General features: G+C 41.4%; 1 protein-coding gene across 1 annotated transcript; it reads right to left on the reverse strand.

Annotated features, from left to right (window-relative positions):
• Positions 1 to 367: 367 nt before the first annotated feature.
• Positions 368 to 27724, reverse strand: DYNC1LI2 (dynein cytoplasmic 1 light intermediate chain 2). The gene is made up of 13 exons (XM_053987729.1): positions 27595 to 27724; positions 26875 to 26948; positions 26347 to 26463; positions 20023 to 20253; positions 13608 to 13774; positions 13188 to 13281; positions 12437 to 12572; positions 12008 to 12119; positions 11276 to 11335; positions 10508 to 10549; positions 9991 to 10108; positions 8906 to 9022; positions 368 to 3371 (listed from the first exon to the last, which is right to left on the reverse strand). Exons 1-13 carry the CDS (start codon positions 27687 to 27689, stop codon positions 3265 to 3267), a joined length of 1470 nt encoding a protein of 489 aa, XP_053843704.1. The 5' UTR covers positions 27690 to 27724; the 3' UTR covers positions 368 to 3264.
• Between the last annotated feature and the right edge of the window lie 208 nt (positions 27725 to 27932).

The raw sequence follows: 27932 nt of genomic DNA on the forward strand, positions 1-27932 counted from the left end.
CCATAGCCTGGATTTGAATCCTGCTAATTCAGGATCAGTGCTGCGCTTGGGAACAGTATTCCACAAAGTACACCTGGTGAAGCACACAGCTGTCTCCCCAGCCCCATGAAATACATGATTTTGTACCAAAGCAGTAGTGCTGTGAGCTGCCACAAGCACAGCTCTGCTACTGGCACAGGACACAGATCCCAGCTCCAGAGGACTGGCACTGGCAGGGGCTGGGCCAAGCCCCTGCCTGGCAGCTGTCACTAACTCAGGGACACAACTCACAGCCAACCTGCTCCTCCTGCTCACAGAGCTCACCCACACCTTGCTCCCACACAAACAGCTCCAGGAGGGCATCTCCCAGACAAAAGCACAGCAGAAAGCAGTCTGGATTCATGTTTATTGAAGCCAGTGGTTAAAGACGTCCTCGTTTTGCCAGCACTAGAAAGCAAGGTTCCACATGACTGCATACTGCACCTGGTTAAAGCCATACAAGTGGACTAAGGTTTGTTTCATACATTTGCAGTCCTAATTGTTAAGTTGGAAGAAAAACCAATAAACTTAGTATACAGGACAGTGAACTTTCATTTACAGCATGTATATTGTTAAGTTCACGATGTACAGAGCAGTCACTTTCAACGTAGTTAAATTAAATAAAATACAAAATTCTGTTCAGTTTAAACAGTTGGTTTTTTTAAAATGCCAATAAAAAAAGTGCAAACTTAAAATCAAGCAGCATAACCACAGCATTTTTATGGAGGGCCAATCTTTAAAGTTTTCTATTTGCTTCAAGTTGAATGCTTTCATCTTTTGTTTTCTTAGTTTAAACATGAACAGTAGATGCAGTCACTATAATGCATATAAATATAGGCATATAATAGTTTAAACAGTCTACCATACAAGTGTATCTGCAAATAAAATGAAGTTTCACTTGAAAATGTAAAGGCTGTTTGCATTTGGCCTTTGGTTCCAATGCTTGAAGACACCAGAATAACAACTGTGCAGCTCACCAAAGCCAGCAGGCTTTGGCACCCACAGGATGCTACATTACTTACACCTCTCTTCAGTAAACTAGGAGCATTCACTTGCAATTAGAAACTGGAAATCTGTCCCTGTTTTGTCTTTCTTCAAAGCTGGTAAGTTATCACACAGTAACAGTTTTGATCCATTTTAGTATACTCAACATTTTTATACATCTGGAAAATACTTAAACTGTAAGTTTTAGCCATATTGCTAGAAAAGTGCTTATCAGGTTACATGACAAAAAAGGCAGTTTCAGACTGAGGTTTTCAAACTATGCCATTACAATCACACGCCTCAGTTTTCCTGTCCAATTTTTGATGGTTTAGTCTCCAATCTCACTTCTTAGTGTCAGGAGGACAGTGTGTAATTACTTCTGGTGTGGTAACTTGCAACTGGCACCCATTACACCAGAAAGTGCATCCACATCACCATCAGCCAGCCACAGTCTTAGTCTGTTATCTAGACAACTGTATAACTTCAGGTCATACCATTTCTTAAAAAAGTAAAAAAAAAAAAAAAAAAAAAAAAAGAAAAGAAAAGAAAAAAATAAGAGTATTAAAAAAAAAAACCAAAAAAAACAACTGGCACAAGTAACATACTCATGATAATGTTTGTCAAAGAGGCAAGTAAATACTCTTAGCTTTCTAAATGTCTAGACAGACTTACACGAACAGCCTCTTGCTGTAACATAGGAGTTAACACCCAGCACTGTGTTAGTGGTCAGTCTAATTCTGTATCTTTAAGTAGCAATATATATTAGGGAAGTAATATCCAAACATCGGATTTAGTACAACAAGTTCATATCAATAAAAAGTAAACTCTGTATAATTCAAATTGTGGTTTATCCCTTCAGCATTAAGAGCACAGAATATGCTTGGTATTTTTAATTTCTGGTAGTGTGTCCATGTAAAACAAGCATACCATGTATAAAATCAAAGTGCCATTTCAGTAACCACTGCAGCTGTGTTTGTTTGTATAGAATGAGGGTTTATGTGACCATGGACAGGGCTCCCTTAGAGCAACAGGGACAACCACAACCCATCTTTCCAAATGAAATGCTACATGAAAGAAAACACAAAACAACTTCTTCAGGATGTCCATTGTGTACACATTCATACTTTTTAGGTTACCTTCAGAATTTGGAGTTGGCTGCACCTGCAGCAGATGTGGTTGGAACTAGGGCCTTGAAAGTTTTTTTTAAAAACCTCCATAGGTGTAAGGCAGGAATCCATTTTAGCTTGGTAGCTAATATTTAGTTAGAAAAAAGTAAGAAAGAAAAATACTGAGAGTGTTCTGTAGCACATTTCATTATGGGAAAATGATCCGTCACCCACCATTCTTCATAGGCCAGCCTCTTGGCATAAAAAAGGCAGAAGCTATCAGAAAACAGGATTTAAAATTAAATACAAATTGCCAAAACTACTGTTTTTCAAATAAAACCAAACAGTGACTGTTTGTACTACAGTGCACAATAAGTTCAAGCACCTTCTAAAGACACATCACATACTGTGCCAGGCACTTGGAGCTAAACAAGTTTAGTTTCTCCCTTTGTCAGCTACACCAGAAAGGGCATCCACACTCTTAAGACTTCTTTAAAAACTAAAACAAGATTTATAACAAGAATAAATTCCCATGGTTCTTAGTGTTTGGCCTGGAATTCTCCAATGTAAAGTAGTCTTTTAAAAACAGTGACTATTTACCCCCTGTGAAACACAGGATTTGACAACATTGCTCCTCTCCAGTCAATCCAACATTCTGGTTTCTTGCTGTCCCAAATCCGTTTCCCCTTTTAGGGCTCCATTCCCCACCTCGGCGTCTTTCCCCCAGTTAATGCTGTTCCACCACCACCACTCCAAGAATATAATGTATTGCAAACATACAAGTAGCCAATTCCAGAAACTCTGAAAGAGGGTTTCAGTTCTCTTCCTTGCCTTGTGTGCAGTCAGTAGTACTTTTAAGAGAATTCTCCATTTTGCTTCTCTGTGTTCTTCACAACAGGAAATGCAGCTGCACCTGTTTTACCTCCAAACCAAAAGAATTGCCCTATATAAACTCTAAATGGTTATCTTATACAGAGGGATTTTATATGCAAACTTCCTGAATGTGCACTTTTTACTGGGACAAGGCAATGATGTAGTAAGCTCATTCCCCCTGCCCCGAGAAAACTGATAGCATCTGCCATAGCAGAAAAATCCTGGTCTTATCAGATCACTATACATAGTTATTTGGTCATTTACATCAGCATTGTTCTGCCCATCAAGCTTCGTTCTCTGTTGGAGGAGAGTTTGTTGTTACCATGGGGTCAGGCTTGCGAGTGATCCTGTCCAGCTCCTCCTGAGCATTTGCCAAAACTGTCTTTTGTCCTGGAGAGAAAAAGAACACAAAGCAATTGAGTTTCAGTGAAATGTTTTAACCAAGAAGCACAAGTGTTCAATAAATCACCTTTAGATGACAATATATTATTTATTTCTCATTATTTTGCCACCTGCCAAAGGCTACAGAGCCTCGCACAATGCAGGGTATTTTTTGTGTAAATCTGATACTCAGGTTTGATTCACTTTAAAGAGATGAAAAGCTGAACTACACAGCAGGAAAAAGCACACCAGCACCAGTGATATGTTTATAGCAACATTTAAAAATAACTATATTTAGAATCTTCCGTAAAAATCAACTATACACAATTCTATTATTGGCATTGATAGCAAGGACTTTATTTAAACCCAACTTTTAAGCACAAGGTATGTAGGACACCTGCTAAAAAAAGAAATCCCATTTATTTGGTTGCACTTGTACCCACTGCATTTGAAAATGAAACAAGTAACAGGAAGAACTCTCGTATCTACAGCCAACGCTTCCCTTAAAAAGGGGACAGGAATTGCATACTCATGTAATATCTCCAAGCAGGCATTTCAAAGCACTTCTTCAATTGGAACCAGACACGCTGAAGTATTTCATGGAAAGGCATATCTTACATTTCTATATTAGACTCAGAACTTTTTAACAATTCCCTAACTGAACCATCAGCTTACTTCAGTGTTTCTGAAAATTATAAACCCACAGACAAATTCATCACCAAAACTGGAACAATATATCCTAATGCATGGCTCATACAAGCATTTAAGATTAAAAAGCTACATTTTTAGACAAAAAGTATATTATATAACCATGTACAGCTTCCTTACATAGCCAAAGAATTTAACAAGCATCTGTTTTCCAGCTCAAATGTGTGTGAAATATTTTGTGGATTTTTTCCAGGGTACATGCTGAAAACATTAAGAAGGCAAGATTTGACTGGTAGAGATTCAAGTGTTTTTTTCCAAAGTACAAAGACATAACCAAGTTAAAAAGTTACCTTTAATCACTAGGAAGGTTTTAGACCTAAGCACTAGTCACAAGCCACAGCACTCTACACAGCATCTACTCAAAGTAGAAGTATTTAAGCAAAATTTAGGAGTTAGTACATTAATTAATGTACTGTAACAGAACTTAAAATACAAAACACTTCACGTGTAGACTAATGGCACCTGGGAGTTTAAAAAGCCTAAACCCAAAAACAATAAATGCCACACAAAATCTTCACTTAAACAAGAGCAGATCTAAACAAAAACTATGACTTTGTTTTTTGTGCTGGATGAACTGGCTTCTTAGGGCTCCAAAATAACCCCAAGCAGTGTCCTGCAAATACCTCATGTGGACAGGAAAAACTCTCACAGTGCAGGGGAACACACTCCCCTTTACCACCATGGGGAGCACCTTCCAAAGAAGAAGAAATACAGGGAGCTGTTTTTACAAAAATAAGAGTTTCCCCTCAAGTATGAGTGAGAGTGACACTTTCTTTCAGTTTCCCTACAAATTTGTTGAGGAGTGATGGCCTCATTCAGTGAGAGGTATTCTGGACAATTACATGCCCCTAGTTCTGTACAATTAATTCCGCTTGCTAGATGAGAGTGAGAGCAGGGAACCTGAGTTCTTTATCCTCTGTACAGGAATAGAGAGGAAAGGCAGCTTTAGAATTTGCAAGAATCTTCTTGTGAATATAAATGGAATAACTGTATGACTATAGAAGTTCAGATGTAGAAAAATAATCCACCACAGAAATAACCAATTGAAGTTTTTTGAAATATCACGGTCTAGACATCAAATAGAGTCCAGAAACAAAGGCAAACAAGAAGCACTGCACAGCAAGAAAAATGGACATGACACTGCCCAGAAGAGAGATTTTTCTCAGGTAAGAATTGTCACAGTAGAAACCAATCCATCAATGAGGCTGACCAGTACTGTTGAGACCCACAATGTCACTCTCTGACACCGCTGAGCAGGATGTGAACAGAGAACTCCAGATTAGAAGGCAAAGAGAATGAACTCTCCTTTATTTCAAATGCACCGCTCTATATATAGAGAACATTGATAAGACTAATTTCATTGGTCGTAGAGTAAAAACATCTCACACCATTGGTGTGCAGTGAATGACACACAGTAGCAGAACATATCTATAAACAATGTGAATAACAAGATAGATTAGAGAATTATTTACATTCTTTCCCAACTGCTTCCCAGGCTCTTGCCTGGTTAGAAAACCTTTCTCTTTCTCTCTGACTGAGCTGAGAATATCCACAACTCTCATCCTGGGACAGAATCTCAACATTTCAACCCCAGGCTATTCCTAGCTATGAGAGAAACAGATGGTCTCCTTAAAGATAAATATTTTTGTCATCAACCTTCTGAAAACACCAGGCTCTTTAAACAGTTTAGACATTTGAAATGCTTACAAAGATAATTTTAGCACATTCACTTGCACAGAGGATGCTGCTGGAAATAATGCTTTCTCCAAGATGTTTTGCTCAACTCTTTCACAAAGGAACAGGTCATCTCTTCTGGTCTCACCAGCACCAGGTACCTCACAAACCCAACAAGAGCTTTTCAGGGAGCAGCATGAGGAGCCCTTATCTTCTCAGCACAGTTTAATCTTACACTGGTTCACATTAGATGTGAGCACAGCAGGTGACAAGAACAGGCACCTTCTCCTGTGAGTGAAAGCCAACTGTTCTGCTACCAAAGCCAGGAAAGGAATAGGAGCTGCCAACTCAATGTAGCCAAGAAAAGCCAACCTTGAGATCATTCAGGAGAAGCACTTCCACCCAAGAAAGGGAACTGCTGGAGCTCAGTAAAATATTCTGATCATTCTTGTTCAGGACAAGAATAAGGCAATGATGGGAACTAATCAAGAAACTAGTGGGGAAAACAGAGCTCAGCCTCTAGAAGGAGGCCAGAAGAGAACTTGTCTAATTTAGTCTATCAAAATCAAAGAAGGTAAGGAAGGATGTATGATTGCTGTCTCTACATTAGAAATTATAGAAGACAATTATAGAGACAATTATATAGAAATTACAGAGACAATTATATTGTCTTTACAATAGAAATTATCTATTCCAATTAGAAGTTAATGCTGACACAAGGGAAAAAAAAAAGGCAAAAAAAGCTTGTTATCTTTGAAAAGTCCTGGAAGGCACAGAATGTTCTAGAAGAATGAAAGCCCATTACAGACTAGTTTAGCAGTTTTTCCAGAAAATGCAGTTATGTTTTAGGCACTTAGAACAGCCTACAAGCCCAAGAACCAACAGGGTCTGTCCTGACAAGTTCTGCCAAGCCACCCACATTTCTATGAAAGGATAACAGTCTTGTGAAGAAGGGAGAAGTGGTCAATATCACATCTCACATCACCTTCACAGAAATAAAAAAAAAAAAGCCTTGATATTTCAGAAAAAATTAATGGATTTTAATTCATAAAATTACTCATTAGTTATCCATAGCACTGATCAGTACTTTTATTCAGCAATCTACCCTGTCCCACTGTTGAAAAGAGTAGATATGTAGGTAAGTGTGCCTGAAGAGACAACAAAGGATTTGGAAAGATAGGATTGAGGAAAAAGTTATTTACATAGATTACCATGCATGATGATAGAATGGAAAACAATGACTAAGCAAACACACAAGCTTTTGAGACACTGAATTTGATACAGACTAGAAACCCTCCTACCAAGAGGCAGAAACTGTATTAAACAGGTTGAATTGTTATTAAAAAATCCTGCTCAGTGTCACACAGATGAAATCAATCCCATGTCCCCCTGAGAGATGTGAACAGAACACATCTGTAGCACAGAACAACTCCCCCCTTCCTAGGGCAGGCAGTGCCATGTCTGTCACCTCCAGCTGTTTCTGAGCACAAAGCAAACGGGGTGAGCAGAGTGCCAGGGGGACAGAACTGTCACAGCCAAACAACATGGCCTGCACACAAGTCTGTTCTTGCAGGCCACACACAAGTCACAGGCAAAGGAGAACAGCTTTCAAACCCAAACACTGCTGCAAACACAAAGGGGCTACACTGAGCTCCGCTGCCACCCAAACAAGACCAAGAGTACTGGGATTCAGAAACACTGGGCAAGGGAAAAAAGTAACTGAGAAATTAAGTACTGGAATAGGCTTCCTGGAAAGGTGACATTACAGCTTTTATTTCTGAGTCTGTTTGATTTTTAATCACTACTCACGTTCTACCTGACTTCGCTTCAGATAGAAAGCATGGATGAAATAACACCTAAAAATATTTCCAGTTCTATTTCTATAAAAGTTACTTTGACTTTGTGAATAAAACATGAGGCTGCATTTGATGAAGCAGGGGACATCTTTCAGTGTTTAAGTGAAGAGGGCATTCTGGATTATGAAAGAATTAGTTCAGTGCTTTTATAACACGGAAACAATATGATTATGGAAATAATATATAATACAAATCCCTTTTGTTATCTTCATAATAATTAAATTTAATAAAGACAAATTTACAGGATTCATCATGCTGAAACAAAACACACAAAAATCACACCTGATTTGCTGTAAATCCAATCCTAGGCATTTTTGAGCTTTTAGAACATGAGACGTCATATATAAACCTTCATAGTTAAAATTAAATTAAAAAATACCCAGACTCCAACTGCCTTGGCTCTCTGATTGACAGAACCATCAGCGTGGCTGGGAGCAGATATTTCTCATCTCCAGTTCAGAATGTCTGGGCCTTAACTTCCCCTCTCAATATGAGGAACTGTGGGTTTGGCATCACCATTTAACACCCACAAGATTGCACAAGCTTGGGATCAGAAGTAGTGTATCGATCAATAATTTAATAGTAAAAGAATTCTGGAAGGAAAGCTCCTGAACATTCAGTGTGATGGGAATGCTAGTATTGAACAGAAACAGTCAAAGAAAGCAGTAAATTCCATCTGTCAGGAGGACAATGCATTTTGCAGCACCAAGGTCTGGGTAGGTACCAACCACTCTGACAGGTTTCTTTCATTTTCACTGAACTGCTGCATTATTTATCAGCAAGGATTTCCCACAGTGCACTCACAGCACACACACAGAAGGCACCCATTTGTCAGTGTTACCAGCTGTGTTGGATCGCAATAAAATACTAAATAATTAAAGAGTGAACAACTTCAAGCTGTCACAAGCAGAGATTCATTTCAGCTTGAACTCCGGGGAGATTTCAATAGTTTCACTGCTAACTCCAGCCCAAACCCAAAAAACTGCATCTCCTTCGCAACAGCAAAGTATCAAGAAAAGAAAGGAAGGAATTCTGAAGTTGAAAAATAAATCAGCACTTTCAGCATAGGATCAAGACTCAAGTGTCACTGAAATCCCAGCAGTACAACATCACTCTAAGAATTAACAGAATTTAACAGAAGCCCTGGAGATGTGATGTTGCAGTAGTTTAGTTCTTCTTTTAAAGACATTTTGGTACTGTCATCTGTCAAGGTCTGTCACTTTCCTCACCAGTGTAAGAGACACACCCAGGGACCAAGGAGCCATATAAACTATTAAAAGCAAGCTGCAATAACAAGGCCAATACCTGATTTCTTGGCTGTGCTTTGCACTCCTCCAGCACCAGGACTCCCAGGAGAGCCAGTCTTTTTGCTCAAGAGACTGTTAAAGAAACTAGCCAAGACACCTTCACTTGCAGCATTATCTAAAGAAAAAAACAAATATGTTTTGAACGCTGAGAGCTCGTAAATTATAACTTATTTTCACATGCATATAAATCTCTTGCCAATCAAGGAAAAAAACTCAGCTCTGAGAAAGTCTTGTCCTTGTTCAGTTTGAATACCCCAGTCCTTTGCATACCTTGGCATAGGCAGAGATAGCTGAATGCACATTCCTGCTTTTCTGGAATGATTGGGGGGGTGTAATGAAATGTTAATCTAAATATTTGTACATTTTAAAGTTTTTAATAAATGTAAAAGCCAAGAGCACAGTATTAAGTACAGACATGAAATTCAAAGACTGATAAGACCATTAGCAACCTGCACAGATGTTCTAGTACAGCCTTTCATGCCACACTGCTTTTAACAAATCAAAACTTGGCAATTCAGCAATGAGACAGGACCCAGAAGGGCATTTTACCCTCTGGAAGTGAGGCATGGCCCTACAGTGCACAACAAAAACAACACTGGCCCTGCAGACCTTCTTAATGCCCAGAAGGGAAAGAAACCCCTCAATACCATGGAGCTGCATCTCAGGGAAAGATCTCATTTCCAAGTGACTCCATCTGCTAAGCAAATGACATTCCAGAGAGGGCTTAATGGAACAGGGTTTGCTGTGGATTCCAGACTAAGTGATATGAAGCATAAAACTCTTTGTAGTTTAGAGAAGTCTCCACCCTAATAATCCACCTGATGCAGAATAAATGTATTGAGGCAATTTGAGGAAATCAGGATGCATTTGACCTCTGTCTTACTGCTGGAATAGACAGAACTCTATTCCAAGTCACACAAATGACCACAAAAGAAAAAAATCAATCCAAAGTTGTATCATAAATGCATTTCTGTTATTAAACTAACTATACAATTAGTGAATAAATACCCAAATCTTTCTACAGAAGAGGATTCACATTAAGGGAAATAACATATGATAGAACAGTAAAATGCTCATTCATACTTTTAATATTTGGATCTGGTTTCTTAACTGATGTGATTGGTGAGGCACTGGGTACATTGGCGGGACCAGCTCTGCCTTGAGTCCTTGGGGATCCTGCAGGGCCTCTTGCAGGAGATTCCTTTAAAAGTCCAAATCACACAAATCAGAGAAGAATTTCACAGGAGTAGTTACATTAAACAAGTTTAACATCATATATTTTTTCAGCCTTTCTATGGGCACACTGGAGAAATAAAACAAACAAGCACCCAAAACATCCGTTATTTTGGGGATGTGCCTCTACTACAGGAAAGGCTGAATCACTGCAGGAAATTTTCAGTTCAATAATCCAGTATTTCCACAGTGAATTCATAAGCAACATTTTATTATTTATTTTCATTATTTATTTCCTTTCTGCAATTTGAGGATATTATATAGGCTACATTTAAATATAAAAAATGGACCTCTGCAGGTTAGAATCATTCCCTTTTCCCTTGAAAGAAACAAAACACCTCCTACTCTTTTCCTTGGATCTACTTACTGATGCTCTTGTAGGCGTTGCTGGCTGTTTGGCAAGGAATGACTGCAAAAACAACAGATTAAGCATATTAAATATATTTCAAAGAATACAGAGGAATAAAATACAGTGAAGCTGAGTAACCATAAATTTACTTGATCGTTTTCTTGATATTTACAGGATTCTTCTTTGATATTTCCATACTTCCCCACTCTGCCTCTAGAGAACTGACTGCAAGGAGTAAATAAGCTTTGGGCCTTTGTCTCACACAGCCAGTGCAGAACTCAAAGCCAGAACCACAGACACCCCAGTCTGTAACCACCAGGACATTTATAATCACCTTGATAGGGAAGTATTGTAATATTTTTAAAACTATAGAGTAATAAAGAAAATAACAAGTTACATCATAGCCAAATTTGACATATTGAAGTCTTTCAAGCCTCTGGTTGTAAGGAAACTGCAATGCTCAGATGTTAGGTTTTAAAAGTATTTCTATTTCACAGATCAGTACAACTTTGTGGTGAAATACAAAGTCTCTTCTTCCTCTTCTCCATGTACCTTCTTTCTGTTTTCAGCATATCTTCCCTTCAACTTGCCAAGTTAAGTGACCATATTTCCTACTTGCATTTGTTAGAATAAAGTCTTACTTCACAATTACATCTGAATTTGCAAAGCTGAGAAACAACTACCTGGTGATTTAAATGAGGAATGAAAAACTAAAGGCAATAACAAGGGAGAAATTAAAGTGAAATCTTACATAGTAAGGACTTATTTTCATTTTTCCATTCTTACCTGCTGCTTCATAAGAAATACTTGCTCATCTTCTGCTGCCAGCTCTTTATCATGGACTAACTGTTGAACAAAACATTTTGTTGTTATAAGTAAAAACTGAAATTACCATAACTGGTTTTTATGCTTTGGTGATCAAAAGGGAAGAGAGAAGGGCAAATCTTTAAGACTATTGTTCACTTTTTTTTAAACTGTTCTTTCACATTTAAAATAATAGTACCATTAAAGAAGTTGCCATTAAAAAATACTGTAAAATAAAAAAATATTGGAGCAGATGAACAGTGATGCCAGCACTGTCCTACAGAGATGAGCACTTGGTAAGTAGCCACATTCCTCTTAAGTTTGGATATTGATCTCATCAGCATCTCTTCAACAAACTGAGATGATCTTGCTTTGCCTTCACATGGCAATCTCAAAGCCATGTGAGTACAAATGGAAATGTCCTACAAGAGAATCCTCCATTTTCTGGGTGTGTTTCTGCCCCATGCATGCAAAAATAGTAAATGTAAAATAGCTATTCCTGGACTGCCTTTCATTCAATAAGGTGAATGGTTTCTGGGTTTGCTTGCAGTATTTTAAATAACTAATAAATGAAAGCCTGACGTTTCACATATTTAGATTAAAAAAAAAGGTTACATTTACATTTGGAGTTCTTCAATATTAATAGTCCTTAGCAGCCATTCAAGCAAACTCTACTTATTTTTTGTGGTACAGAAAGAAATAACCCCTTTTTACCTTTCTGACAGGAGGTTTTACAATGAAGTCCTCATACGCATCTTCTGGTTTTACTGTTGTGAAGTTTTCATGTAAAATGGCAATTTTCTTCTCATTGTCCCAACCAGCAGGTCTGTAAAGAAATAAAGCTTTTGATTTTTCTGCAAACAACATTTATTGAGAACATTTATTTACTGCCCTCTACTTAAATAAGGCAATTTCCCTACAGATCAGCCCTATTTCTCAGCTAAATTCCAAGGATACAAAAACTGGAGTGGTATAGTCAAGTAATATGCACTAAGTTGCTGTTTAAATTTGGGATTCCGCAAGACTTGCATACTAAGCTTTTGAACAACATACCATTCAATTTACTTTTATATCCATGTTACATGCAGTGCAGTGCTAAATAAAAACCCCTCTGACACTGTGCTGCTTGTCCCAGTGACTCACATAAAAACTGCATCCTTCTCTACCACTAAGGCAGGCGTGGTAAACTGGAAACCGTAGGTTTTATGTACAATGTACTTATACAACAGGTCAAGGTTCTTCTCCTCCTTAACTGATGTATAAATCAAGGCAGCCCCATCTGGGCTTCTAGTTAAGGAAAATTAGGCAATATACAGTTTCTAAATTATAATAAGAATTTCAAAACAGGAGTTAATAGATTTATAGCTACTAGACTTATCCTTGAGCAGTAGTTCAAGGCAGAACTAGAGACATTTAGTATGCAGGGCTGGAAGGGATATAACAGGGCAAGGCTCGTGGCACTTTTTTTTGACATACACAAAAGTTATCCATCCTCCCAGGCTCACATGGAAACTGCATCCTACTTCACTTGGAAAAAGTCAAAAACTTAATACACACATGCGATCTCAGGCTTACATGGAAATTGCAAATTCTGAAGAAAGAACACTTCACAAAATGTAAGGCCAATGCTTTGTAAAGGAACAAAAGGTCCAAGTCCCATGCACAATTTAAAAACTATAAAATATTTTATACACCTGTCAACTTTTTCAAAAAAACAAATGCTATACATACTTACCTAAGGCTAGGTACGTGTAGCACATACTCTAACCAATAACTAAATACCAAGCAATCTTGCAGAGCAATTTCTTGGATGAATGTTATGTGTAATTCAACATGAAAACATCTCTTCTTGCTTCCAGATTAGAGGCAATCTCCTGAGCACAGAAAAGGATACACTGTAAGCAGAATCTGCGGATGTGTGACTGAATGAAGTCAAAGTGTTCTTCCCTGTAGTCGTGCTCCTTCTCCAGGACACTCACTGCATCACACTGGGAGAGGCAGGAAAACAAGCCAGAAAAACCCAGGAATTTAATCCCAGCACATCTTAAAACACCTTCCCTTATCTTACACACTCCCATCACATTTGAGTCTCTGGTTCTAAAATAGCATTGATAAATCAAACGCTAAAGTAATTAACATATAATTGATAAGGTTATTACTATTCCATCAAAGTAAAAATTGATGTCGATGGCAGAAGCTCACTTGTAGAACAAATCCCTCCACTGTTAATCCAGAGTTCATTTTGCCTGTCTGCAGAAAGCATGCCTTTAACAGAGAAGCCCACGCATAGCAGCAAAGAGAAGCAGAGCCTCACTTTTGTGCACACCACGAGCACGGGAATGCCCAGGTTGTGAGTCAGCACGTTGTCTCCGAGGGGAAGGGAAACATGTTCATCCTCCTGGCCAGATGAGGGGCCTCTCCTCTGTGGCGATCCTTGGTAACCTTCTTCAGGCTCTACATACTCCTGAAACTCCTTTATAACTATTAAAAGAGAGAAATTCTTAGGCTACAACAAAGGAACTAGTTCTTTTAAAATCATAATTAATCTACAACTAACTAGAAATCTCAAGGGTTTTTTTTAAATTTTTATACTACATGAGAACTGAATGCAAGTTAAGCCTTGTTGCCCTTTCCAACACCACAACACTCCTCCATCAAAACTTACAGGAAGCTAAATCAAGTGGGATCTGGAGCCGTTATAAATAATCACAATTATCTGCAAAAATGCATATTCCTGAACATTTCATTGTAGGGCAGTTGACAACAGAAAACATAGATGTGGTTTAGCAACACAGCCTATACCCTGCAATTTGTACCTATTGTGGAAGAAAGCACTGTGAAAATGTAAAAGTACACAGAAAACACCAACCTGAAACAACCACTTTTTCTTACAAACAATTATTTTAGTTCCTATTACTCTACCTTTCTGTTGCAGGCATCCAATGCTATAAATATTAAAACCTACCTGCATAAACACAGATTCAAGGGCATCTGCAGGCTACCTGAAGATACTCACTTGTATTCTGGAAAACTACAGTGGGGTCCAGAGGAAACTCAATGCTTTTTATGTTTTCAGTATTTTAATTTTATGGCAACAGTGGGTGGTCCAATAATCCCGAATACTATCCAATACTGAAGCACCTAAGGATTAGTATTAAGGCCATTTTGGAAAAGCACTGTGAGCCCACACATGCTTTATCAAATCTGGGCTGCAATCTACACTTTAATGTCTTTTGTTCAAGACAAAAGCCACAGACCAGCTAAATCTGTGTCCTGGATGTGGCTGCTCCAGGCACACACTGCCCCGAGGCCCTGGGCTCTCCTCCTCACTCAGCCATAAGGAACTCTCACGGAAAGAGCCAAACAAACTCCATGATCTGCCCCCACAAAGGCTCCTTCATTTTAGAAACAGTGTGGGAGCAGAGTGACTGTAGAGACAGTGAGGAAAACTCCTTGGAAAAGCCACCAATCTCCAGCCCAGCCATACAGAGAGGCTGCTCAGAACACCCTCTGAACCAGGGAAGGAACTGCAATGAGCCTCCTGAGCTTTAGGAAGTGGTAAAACCTCAGGGAAGTTTCTTATACAAGCCTTGCAAAAAGAAGTCATGGTACCTTTTCAAAACAGGAACCATTCCTGCAGTGGTATGGGTGTGTGGAAAGAAGAACAGATCAGAAAACTCTTCTGTTTAAAGCTGCACAATCTACAATGTTTAGTTGAAATATAAAATTGTGTGATTCTTGTGGAAAAGAAGAGAGCTCCATTCCAGAGAAAATCCTAAAATCCCCAAACTAAATATAGACCATAAGACTTCCAATCACCAATTCAATATATGCTAGAGTGAAAGGAAATACAAACAAATTGAAACGAAATGCAGTTGCTTTTAACGTGGGGAGGCAGTGCCTTCTTGTGGAGAAGAAACAGCAGCGCTCCAAAGGATGCTTTCTCCAGGACTGTTTCTTAGTCAGCTACAGCAAATCAAAATTCCATCATATATTCTGCACATTCCACGTGTTTATTATCTCACCAAAAACATTTAACTAGAAAAGGAGTTTTTTGAAGTACCTCTTTCCTTTATTAGCTTTCCCATTACTATTTACTATTGAGGCCAAGTGTATTAGAGTAGTTTAAAGAACAGCATCTGCATCTCCCACAATGGTTCAGATGAGTCTCTCTGACTTAATCACACAGAAAAGACTATTTGACAATACAGCTCTCAATTTACCACAGCATTATAATCAGACAGGATTCCTTTCCTGAGTTTTGCAAAACAATCTTTTCTTTACTGAGCATAAACGCCTTCAAATTTGGGGAAAAAAGGCCTCTCCCAAAAAGAGTAACACTCCACAACATGAGAAAATACAAGATGCTCTAAGAATTTTACAAATGTAAATAAGAGCAAATGCAACGTGGAAATTTCAGAAGTCTAATGGTTTCATCCTCATGAATTTCTGCTGAATGGGAATGAAGGGCACAATCCCAGAGAGCCACAACTCCCAGCCCCTCATTGCCCCAGGAGTCAGCAGGACCCAGCAGCAGCACCAAGGCCACACCTCACACACAGAGGGAGAAAACCTTTCCGTGTGGAGCTGAGCTCTGTGTGGATTCCCAGGGATGCACCTGGCCTGGCATTAACCCCTGCCAGACATGGAGCAATGGGACACAACGCTGGGGCAACAGGGCAGCCCTGAACAAACAACTGCTGAGTTACAGAAGGTACCAGCCAGAGCAAGACCCTCTGACTACAGCACCCTGAGCACACAGACACCACCTGAACTCAGGAACAAGTGGAACTGCCCGACAGCAACAGGCTCTTCAACACTGCTCCAGGCTTCCACTCAACCCCCATTCCCTTCAAAATTTAGTCCTAAGAAATCCAAGTGAACCTAGACCCCCGGCACTGTCAGATGCCCCGATGAACAAACTGCACTCCCACAAAGTAATAAAGCAGCTTATTGCAGTTAAAACATTTATTTGACACACAGCAATTTCCTATTTTTTCTTACAGAGCTATGTCTCATTTGAGCTTCATTCTCAGGCTTCTAATGGATATAAAGTATCCATATATAAAGGATATAAAGTTGTACATCCAAACAGCTCATGAAATTTTTCATTCATCCTTTTTTTCTAATGAGCTATGAATATTGTCTCCTCCCCACAGGTCTAATTGAGGAATCATCATCTATATGGTATGGAAAACAACTCCTTTCTTTATTAAGAAGTGGTGAAAATTACTTTGATTTAAGGTTTTTCAACAGGAAATACTCCTAAGATGATGCACATAAAATAGGAAGCGAGAAAAACAACAGTTCCTTTGGAAATCTGTAATATTCTGCCACCCATCACTAAGGTTGAGTATTCAGAATGGCCTATTATGTTTAAATAATTCTTACCAGGTGATGATGTGCCATTAAAATCACACCTCCACTACAGAGTGATGACTTATCTACCAAACTTGTGGCTCTTTAGAGTTTTGCATTAAACACAGCAAATGAAAGAGAGGTTCCAGCAAACTGTTTTGTTGCTGTTAGTCACATGAGGCACTGCAAGGTAACCCTATCAAAAACTGCTGCATCACTCAGGATATGCATTGACTGGAAGCACCACTGAGACAGCAATTCTCAGTTATTAGGTTTGGTTGTTCCAGCCACAGTAATCTGCTCAGGTTTGGAGTGCTCTTTAACTGCAATTTGGAAATGCAGGCAAATGTTACAACTTAAATGGATAAATCCCAAAGGCCCTAACAGCAGAATGAGGAAAATGAAGAATATTTTTCTGAGACAATCATTTCATATTTACATTCTTTCAAGTTTCACAATCACTTTTAGCTTTTTTGGTGCCCTATCTTTATTGATCATTAAAAATTTCAGTCTTGTGAAAAGAATTCCTAGACAGAAGATATTTGGATAAACTATTTTTTTAATCTTTTAGCTTAAGAAATCTTTCAGCTCTATGTCAAATCAGAAAAGCAAAAAGGTAGACAATCTGCAACTAATTCAGCTTGAATGGGACAGTACACAATTTGCAAAAACATGTTACTGTGTTTCAATTCTTTAGCTTCAAACACCCCAGAGGTCATTGGTGTAATTGCCATTTTACCAGTGCACCTCCTTTCTGCAGTTCTTGACTCCTGACAGCCACCTTATCTGCTCGGCTGTCTTAAAAAGGGAGGCAACATCCCTGAAATAATTATTCAAATGTTTGTTATTCAAATAATGAATAATCACAATGGAGCCTGAATTAAATGGACATAGTTGACATTATGTACCTGACTTCACATTAGCCAAGCTCTTAGCAAGGAACCCCCAGAGCAGCTCAGTGATGGAGTGAGTGTAGGCAGGCAATGCTCTGGGTACATTCCCAAGAAGGCAGCCTGTGGCTTCCATGTGTGTCCTGCTGCCCACTCTGGAAGCTCTTTAACTCCAAAGGGAAGTTTCTCACCCAGCCAGGCAAGCCAAGAGTCAGAATCTCAACCAGCAAACACAGCAGCAAGGGCTGGGTGCAGAAAGGCCTCCCAAACCCTGCCAGCAGAGACAAGCAGTCCAAAGTCCAGCTGCACTGACAAGGGTGAGCTAACAAAGGCATCTCTGGAAACCCTTAGGACCTTGGCAATGGAGAAGGAACAACCTTGCAGTACTTCCAGTGGAAGCCAGTGGGGCAGGACTGGGCAGTGTTTCCCCAAGGTTCCTGGTGCTGAGTGTGACAGCCAGGGAAAGCACTGTGGACATTCAGCTTAGGATGGAGGAGCAGGAGGGGAATACTCTGCAGGAGAAGTCAGGAAACACATCCATCCATGTGGTCTTATGCTGCAGGGAGCTTATATTCAGCACATCCCATCACTCTGCGCTTCATTTCTATGTTTCAACTGCCCTCATGTGAACTTTATTATCCCGGCTTTTACATATTTGGGCTGTTGCAAGCCAGTGACTTCATTTTCTAAGTGGCAGCCTAACCCAGGAGTTAGGCACAGGCAGCAGGACTTCAGTAAGGAGAGCTTTGCTGTGTAGCTTTAGGATGGGCAGCAGTCCTAAGGCAGTCACCAGGCACGTGTGCTTTACCCTGGCCAGTGCATTACCCTGACACAGTTACAATGGGCCTTTCCTCAGCACAGGCTGCTAAGAGAATTACAGGACATGGTGGCCAAAGTTCTGAGCACAGAGCTGGCCCTAGGGAAAGTCTGCAAGAAGCCAGAGATGTGTCCAGGTGACACAAGGGTCCTGCACAAGGCCTGAGAACAGGAGATGGAAATTTGAAGATATCAGGGCCCTGTGTGCCACAGCTGAGCCAGGGGATGGCCCTGGAGCCAGACATGGGGGAACTCAGCCCCTCTCCCATCTCCTCTTCCCTTGACTCCAGGAGAGCTCAGAACAAAGCAGGAGTTCCCATGATACTTTAATTTAGAATTCTCTAAGATACTGCTATTGGAAAGCCTTCTAAGTACCTCAGACAGGGCACTTGAGCTTTGCCATAGCTCCTTCACAGAGTGCACTGTGAAGGGAAGGCTGAAAAGCTTCTCTTTTCAAAAGGAAAATTTAAGTGCACAAACTTGCCCTTTATTTAGATTGCCATAACATTTGCTGTGTCTCACAAATGTGAAAATTGGGTGAAGTACTGGATTTTGATACTAGAACTGCCTTTCCATTTCCCATTCCCAAAAAATCTCTGATGCACGTTGTTTTCCCCTAAAAACTCTCATATTTTACTTTTTGTTTAAATGTAACTTGATGATCCAACCCAGGTGGTTTTGATTATTAAGTTTAAGCTGCAGCTGGTATGCTGTAGTCACAAGGCTTCTGGGAACATAATATTTAACATTCAGAAAGGATTATCAGCTATACTAATACACCTGAGTGCTCACAGGTCAAACAGATCACACTGTTCCCTATAGGTAGCTCAGGAACCTACCAGATCATATCTGCAAGGGTTCCACACTCCAGCACAGAGAGCCACCAGCCCGGAGCAAAAGCAGCAAGCACAAAGGATCAGTCTGAATCTACTTCATCTGAAAGGACTAGAAGTTGCTAAGGTCTTTTCCCCTGAAGGAATTTATTTTGGAGTAATTCAATATGAAAACAGGAAAAAAAAAAAATCTTAAGAAGCATTCAATGATACTTTAGGAAAGCACTGCAGGATCCAATACTGCAACAATGACTGCCTGCCAGTGCTAGATTCCATCCTGCCATGGATATACCAGGAAAGAAGGTTAATTTATACAACATTCTTAAAGTCACAGGGTAGGAATGGATGTAGTGAGACACAATTAGCTGCACCAGGTTCACAGAAACCAGAACCAGTTCTGAGCCACCAGAAAAACAAGGGCAGAGAGACTTTCTGTAAGACAACCACAGTATGGGAATGGGACCTGGCTGAGATATCACAGCAAACTAGACATCTCACTTCATCACTGAACTTTGTCACCATCTTTTAAAAACTGAATTTGTCATTTTATTGAGTTATTTTTTCAAATTGCCCTTTTTAAAAATCAAATTATCAATATCTCATTATTGCCCAGGATCTAGACCAATAATTCACCTGATGTTTTCTCAGCACAGCAAAACTAGAAGAGTTGTTTTAAAGCCTAACACAGTATATTTGAATTAGTGTTGCAATCACAACTTAAGAGTAATTTTTATCCAACCCATTCTCAAAACACTGACTCAAAGAAATACATCAAATGTTGTGAGAGCTAATTAAAAAACCAACAGCAACGTATGGATGCACAAAGACTTACATTTCTGCTCCATGTGCCTCATCTCTTCCGGAGGAATTTTCATCTTATCAATGTGTTCTTGCAAAACACTGGCCCATTTCTGTAAAGACTCCATAACAGTCCAAGGTCTAGACATATCTGCAACAAAGACCACGATGGTGTCTTGCAGGGATTCAGCAGAAACTGCGAACTTCAGCAGCCCTTTGTGGTACAAGTCTCCATCCAGGATCCAGACGTTGCAGCGAGTGTGATCTGAAAGGAAAGGGCACAGTTGGAAGCCAGCAGATGCCAGGGTTTGCTTTGCCAGGCTGGGAATGACCAGGTGAGAGCATCAGTGCTCAGTGGAAGGAGCTACCAGCACACTTTGCCAGCTTGTTTATAAGATGGGTTCACGTGTAAATGCCTATATTAGTCAGAAATGCTTTCATTTCTGGGTCCAGAATATTTTCCTTTAAAAAGAGAATTTCTGTTCTTGAGCTTTTACCCAGGACAGCTGTCAGGACAGTTTTTAATCGCTGCACAACATTCCTGCATTAGAAACACTCACAGTGAACCCAGAACACAGGGGATATGTAAGTGCAGGCCCAAAGGGGTGGCCCTGCCCCAGCCCAGCAGGGGATGAACGCTGCCCTTGGTGTCTCCCAGACACATAAGCTGGTTTCACACACTCAAGAAACCTCCCAGCAGAAATAAGCTGCAAACAAGATACCAGCAATAAGCAGCTTAAGTTTCTAGCACAGGAGTGGGAGGAGCAAATACAGGATGAACTTCCCACCTTCCCAACAAGGTTGTGCCACCTGCTCTTAACTCACACTGACTTAACACCGGTTCCTTCTGCAGCCTCCTGACCAAATGAACACTGGGGAAATGACCTGGTATTGCAGCTTTTGTGTTTGTCCCACAAGTGTTTTTGATAGTGGCAGGATGTTTAGTTGGAATGCAAGGCAGAGTATAGGGGGATAGGCTGGATCAGACAGCTGGCATTTTACCCCAAAACTGAACTCTTGGCAAGAGTATAAGAACTGAAAAAGGAGTTTCCTCCAGAAATTAATTATGTATCAGGTACCATGAACAACCAATTATTTCAAATAAAAAAAAATAGAAAAAAGAAAAGAGAGAGCGAGAGAAAGAGAAAGAGAGAGAGAGCGCAGATTATCCTCAGAACTTCCTGCTGAAGAAGAACAACTCCATTGTTTCTACCTTCTAGACTCTTCCTAGTACCTCTCCCTAAGTATTAAGTATTCCTTACTTTACTACAGCTATCCAGAGGGAACAGTGAGTCTCTCTTGCACTACATACACAATATGCCACTTCTGAAACACACAGATCTGCAAACCAGCCACTGCAGAACCCAGATTTTCAAAGGAGCTACTGAGCTTCATAATTACTCTGCCTCACTGTACTTCCGTGTCCTGAATCTTTCAGCTTCGCAAAATAAATCCAGTTACTATGGCTATCATAACTTTATTCTGGGAAGGAATCCACCCCTCCTGACTGCAGAAAAAGGCAAAAGCTTAGCTAAGAAATCTGGAAGAAGAAAAGATGACAGTTAAATACATCCTACCTGTTTAATCAGGCCTTGGACACAACTACTGAGCAGCCCAGTTTCAGACACCTCATCAAGGTGCTGTATGTGGCAGTCTACGTTTAGCATTTGTTGCAAGTTCTGTTGGGCTGGCCTAAGACATTCCATCATCAGCCATCACACAAACAGGCCAACAGCCACGCTGTGAACTTACAGCTCCTGTCACTGCCAGCTGCACCCCTCGATTCACTCTCCAGTGATCAGTGAGGGTAAGCCCTGTAGAGCTCAGAAATGGCTGAGCTGAACCCAGCCCTGTTCCCCTCCCTCACCCTGCTCAGGACACCAATCACTGGCAACACAGGGATTCCCACGGCACTGCAAGTCTGATTCTAGAGCTCCCAAAGACCTCTGAGGACAGAGGGAAGGTCTAGGAAAAGTCTGGAAAAACAGAGAGCAAGGTAGGACACAATATGAACACATTTACATGTTTGCTATTACACAACAGTCAATGAAATACCTGTGCAGGACTCTCTGCATTCTAGAAACATCCTATGTACATGCCCTAAAGCAGCAGCCTCCCAGTAAATAAAAACCCTGTGAGTTTTCTATGAGCTAAAGGTTATTAATAGACAGGGACTGTGTGTATGTACAACAGTCTCCTTGGAGCATGAATGGAAGTTTTGAAAACCTAATGCAAATCTACCCATACTTTATACAAGCTTACAGCTCTCCTCACCACTGATGGATTCTCCCGTGGGCAATACTCTGCAGAAAAGACTTTCACACCTTGGCAAGTTAGAAAAATTAATAATATCCAAATTCACTGCTTCTAAGTCATGTTTTAAAGCCAATATCTAAGGTTAAAATTGTTTTGTTTGCTATGCACCTTTGCTCCCCTTAAGGATTTAATTTTTCCTTATCCTGTAGAATGCAGACTGAACTAGAATACAGGTGGTACTAGAACGCAGCTGGAACTACCACTCAAAATCAATCTGCTAGGAAGCCTGGAAGCCTTGCACTCACATTAAAATGTACTCTAGCAAAAAAAAAAAAAAAAAGTAACATTGTATGAAAAGGAATGGTTTTCCTCCTTTCTAACAGGACAGTGGAATGTCTTGTGATTTACATTTGCTAAAACATAAAACACACTTAAAAATACAGCACTGGATGCTCACAATTTGGCAAGGACTTGGTGGTAAATTCAGCTTTGTCAGCATCACATCAAGCTCCTACTTAGTAATGAATGTTAACTGGGCCCTTCTTACTGGCCATGACACAAAATACAAAAACAGAGCAAACAATTACCAGGTCCTGTTGGAAAAGCAGGAGCTACTTATCACAGACTATTACAAAAGCTGCTAAAATCACATCTCTAAATCCTGTCAATATTCCATTATCCCTTTAGTCCTGAAAAAGATTTTCCAGCTTTGATGAATTTTATTGCACATGGTTGATTCTGTGAACTGCAACTACATCTGCATCTATTCAAAAGATATCAGTGGCAATTAGATATCCCTTGCTCAAGCTGGGAAGAGAAGCAAAAAAGAAAACATTCAAGAGAACCACTTTAAAGATCTTAACCAAAAAAAAAAAAAAAAAAAAAAAAGAATCTTCTCATTAGAAACTAGTGCAGCAGCAAGACTTGGCTCAACCTGGAACAACCAGTTCAGCTGGAATATGCATATGATATGACTGAGGCCAGTCCAAATCTGAGGCAAAACCCAAGACTGCTTTGTTTTGTTACAAGTAAGAATGCAACCCCAGAATGGCTCCTCTTCCCTGCACGTTGGGTACAGGCGAGGTGAGAAATGTCCCAGTGGTGCTTGTGGCTCCAGCTGACACACACAACACAGAGCAGGCCATGCAGTCTGGCTCCCTGGTCTGCACTACATCCCCACTGTAACCCTGCCCTGGCCCTGCAAGGGCCTCTGAAAGTTACTCTGGAAACACAGATCCTTTAGGAAAATCATGCACAGCTTCTCTTCTACCTCCTATGAATTCAGATTCTCAGTCCTCAAAAGCAGAATAACCAGTAGAGAAAAAACATCTGTTCATCATAAAGACAGGCAAAAAACTAAAACTTGCCACACTCCCTGAGAAATTCCACTAATGGAGGACTCTGGGGCCTGAGCTCCAAGATCAGTTAATATTCAAAGCTAAATTTGCAGGCAGGCAGTGCTATAAATGCTTTCATCCAGATGAACTATGGTGTCATGTACACAGGAACAGCCATATGCTCTAAGGATAATGTAGGTGGAGATTTAGGAGAATCCTCTCTCTCCCAGGATTGCTTCTCAGGTCTCTCCAAACCTCTTCATGAGCAAAAAAGCCTTGGCCTAGGCAGCATTTGGGGTAGTGATAAAATATAACTTTAAAATAAAAAGGTATCTTTTCCCTAGGAAAGAGACTTTTCAGACAGAGATTCAGTAGCAGACTTAGAATCTAAGTACCCTGAGCCCTGGGAACCAAAACCCACATGTCACACTGAGCAGTGACACCTGGAAGAGCTGGAGCAGCTGGACACAGCACAGTGCCCATGTGCCTCCAGCTGCCAAGAAACCAGCAGGGGACAGGGAAAACCAAACAGTCCATGGGCACCTCTGTGAGCCACAGGGGGCCTGCAAGGCAGAGATGCTTCCTGGACTTTCCTACAAACTGAAAAGAACAATTTAATTGCTGAGCTGATCTTAAGGAGGAAAGTAACTGTAAACCAAGATTGCATCCAACAATCCAGAAAAATTCTACTTTAGATGTAGGAGCAGCCAGGTTAAAACATCCCTTAAAGAGGAACGGGGAGGGTAGACCACGACACAGGAAACAACACAGATTTTCCTTAAGGTTTCCAGGGGGAAGTGGGAAGTAGATAATGAATGACTCAGCATTATGAGGAAAATATTTCTCCTTGACAGAGTAAACTTATCTGAAATGAAGAAGAATAAGACTAAGAGAGCAAATAAATCTTCTATCACCTGGGAAAGAAACTGAGATCATCTCCCTCCACTGCAGAGTTTCAGTTACCAGTGTTGATCTGGCACCCCTGGAAATCCTTGTGATCCGGTCTTGGCTAGGTTGGAGTCTAATAAAAAGCAGAGACCCTCAGAACCATTCATCTACTCCTGAGCTCCTGAATGCCTACCCTGAGGTTCTTTATGGCTTCCAGAATTGTGGGCCAATTATAAAGCCTTTGTTCCTCAATCTGGATATGAGCATACACTCATCTGAAGCACAGAGAGTTTAAAAACCAAATCCAAACCTGTCCTAGAGAAGAAAGAGCGTTAACTCTGCCTGCTGGGAGGTCCTGACCCACTTTGCTATTTATTTTGCTTGCGGATGACACTAATGAGACAGAAAGGGAAAAGGCACGTATTATTAGCTCCTAACATACCCATTAGAGGTTGCATGAAGACCTCAATTGGCCAGCTGAGCCTGTAGTCAGTCAAAAATATCTCTTTTTTTTCCTGCTAGTGCTGCCTGAGTTATTATGACAAGCCTCTCCTAATCACTTCAAATACTTATCACTTTCAGCCAGTCAGGAATAGCCCCAAAATATTTCCATTGTAGGGATGTATTTGATGTTTGATAGATAACACCAAGAAAAATAGCACAGCCAACATTTTTCTGCTTGTAATAGCATCTCCTTTGAAGCTGCAAGAGGCCTGACACAGGCTGTCTCAGCCCTCCTAATCATAGGGGCTTTTTCCACCCTGAAGTTTTTATGCAGAACTAAAGCAGATTGTGCATGGTGGAAAAGCACTTATACCCAGAACCTAAAGGAGCATTTAAAATTACAGCCCAAAGATTTTTAGGAACTGCAAGGAGGCCCCTGGAAGATATGACAATGTACTCATCCTTTCATTGTGCCTAACTTAGTATCCAAAGGCAGCTTCCTGCCACGTGGCCCAATCTCCATAACCACCAGTCACATATGGCACTTAATCACTCCTGCAAGCCTTCAGTGCATCTCCAGTTTCAAAATATCATTATAGGATCTTCCTGGTCTGCTTGTTCCCAGGAACAGGGATGAACCACCAGCACTGCTTCCCTCTTCTGAGCTCTAAAGGAAGTCACAAATAAGAAGACTTACATTCCCCATTTTTAAAGACAAACCAACCCAAGGAGGTCAAGCAGCTTGCCCAAAATGAGATCAGCAGAGGCACATTTAGGAGCAAAGATAACAAACTCACTCCCCTCTCCTCCTGTCCCAAACCTTCCCGAAAGTAATCTGATAATTTTAAATGGTCTCTTGGCATAATATCGCTCCATGCAGGAGAGACATGAGATCAGCAGCAGCAACAAAAAGACAAGGGGCAAAGAGATCAGCTCCAACTTGAGAAAAGGAAACACCAATTCCAACTTTAAGTTCCGTTCTTCACTCAGTCAACTAAAGCAAAACATCTGTTATAGCTAACCAAAATCCCACATACAGCCCCTATGAGAAACACCCTGTGCCCAGAAATCCACGCTGAGCGTGAAATTCTTATGGATGCATCCCTCCCTTTCTCTAGTCACAAAGTAGCCACAGGAACGCCACTGCTGCTGCTACAAAGTCACCATCAGCAAAGGGATCTTCCCTGGCCCAGAAGGGATCCCCAGAGCTGCCCTGCCCCAGGCACAGGTCAGACTCTCAGAAGGGCAAGAGGGAGAACAGACATTGACTGTGAAACCTTCCCCTCCACAGAAATGGACAACCAGCACCCAAAACTCCCAGCGCCATGCTGAACCAGCTGCTGGGGTGTAGCCCAGAACACACTCATCAAACCACAATTATTAAAACAGCACGGCAGCTAATTAATTAGAGATTGCATTTGAAACGAACTTACCATCTCTGTCTTCATCATGAATATTCAGATACAAGTATTCCAATCCTCTTCCTTTCTTGCCATGCTCCGCTCCCTGTATTTTAGCCATGAGTGTGGTTTTGCCTGAACCATCATCACCTGCCAGTAAGTTTGTAGAGGAAAAAAAGACACCTTCAGAATTACATTTGACTTCATAGAAAAGATTTTTTCACAACTTGCTTAATTAATGAGAAACATCCTTGTACACTTCTGAATCTCTGCTGTTCTCTATCAAATATTTCAGCTAAATCTAATGGCTTATACCAGAACAATAAGAATGAAGAACTATCTTATTCTTTATTATTACTTAAAATAGGCTATAAATCTAACAGTGGAAATCAAAGAGAAAGTAAATCCATAAGCACAAGACAAGATCACAAATCAAATTACATAACCCAACTGTAACGAACCCATGTGTCAGTTTGCTCCAATCGGTGTTTGAAAAACACTTTGTTTCTACAAATAAAAAAGCAACAAACCAACACCCAACTGGTTGTGTGTGTTACTTACCAAAAACAAGAATATTCTTGCCCGATGGCAATTTAGATCTGGACCGTGTAGAGACTTCGCTGAGGATGGAGGACCTGGGGAAGCAGCAGAGCGGCCGCGTTACCCCGCGGCACGGAGCGAGCCGGCTGTGACAGCACCATGAGCTCAGCACATCCGCACCCAACAGCCGGCACATGCGGGCTGTGCCCGAGCAGGGCTGTCACAGCCACAGGCCCACTGCACTCTGAACCACCACAAGCATGCCACCTTCTACAGAAGAGCTTTTATGATTTCTAAACCATAGAATGGCATTTTAAGTTCTCCTCCTTTTGTAAGAGGCCGCAATACTGCAGAACATTACTCTTCAACTAACTCTCATCACAATCGATTGCTGTATTCGATATACGCCTTTCTGCCATTACAGGTATTTTTTTTAAGCGTTCTTTAGAAATAAAAGCCGAAAACACACGAGATCGCCTTTGCCGCAGCCGGCCCCGCGGATGTCCCGCAGAGCCGCGGTCCCGGGCCCCGAACCCTTCCTACCCCCGTTCTCCCGTTCCTGCGCCCGCGGGGCTCCCGTCACGCACCCCCGGACCCCCCGGCGCTGCCCGCCGGCCCCGCCGCCGCCGCCCGCGGGGCCTGAGCGCGGCCCCGACCGGCCGAGGGCCCACGCTCCGCTCCAGCCCGGCGGAGCCCGGGCTCGCCCCGCCGTGCAGGGCCCGGGCGGCCGCGGACGCTCACCAGAGGTTCTGTCCCTCGTCCTCCTCGCCGGGCAGCTCGGCCCCGCCGGGCCCGTCCGGCCCCAGCAGCTTCTTCTCCGCCAGCACCGGCGCCATCTTGGAGCCGCCGCCACAAAGAGTGACCTCACCGGGCCGCGAGGACCCCGCCCCGCCCTGCCCGTCCGCGCGCGCCGCCGGCCCCGCCGACCCCGCCGGCCCCTCCGCCCCGCGCCCGCCCCGCCGGCGCCGCGCCCGCCCCGCAATCAGGCGGTGCCCGGGCAGCCCCGGCTGCGGCCCGCCCTGCGCGCGCCGTCCTGGGGCCGCCAGCGCCCCCTGCTGCCCGCGGGAGCGGCGCCTGCT

Source organism: Vidua macroura, chromosome 11, assembly GCF_024509145.1.
Source record: "Vidua macroura isolate BioBank_ID:100142 chromosome 11, ASM2450914v1, whole genome shotgun sequence".
NCBI lineage: Eukaryota > Metazoa > Chordata > Aves > Passeriformes > Viduidae > Vidua > Vidua macroura.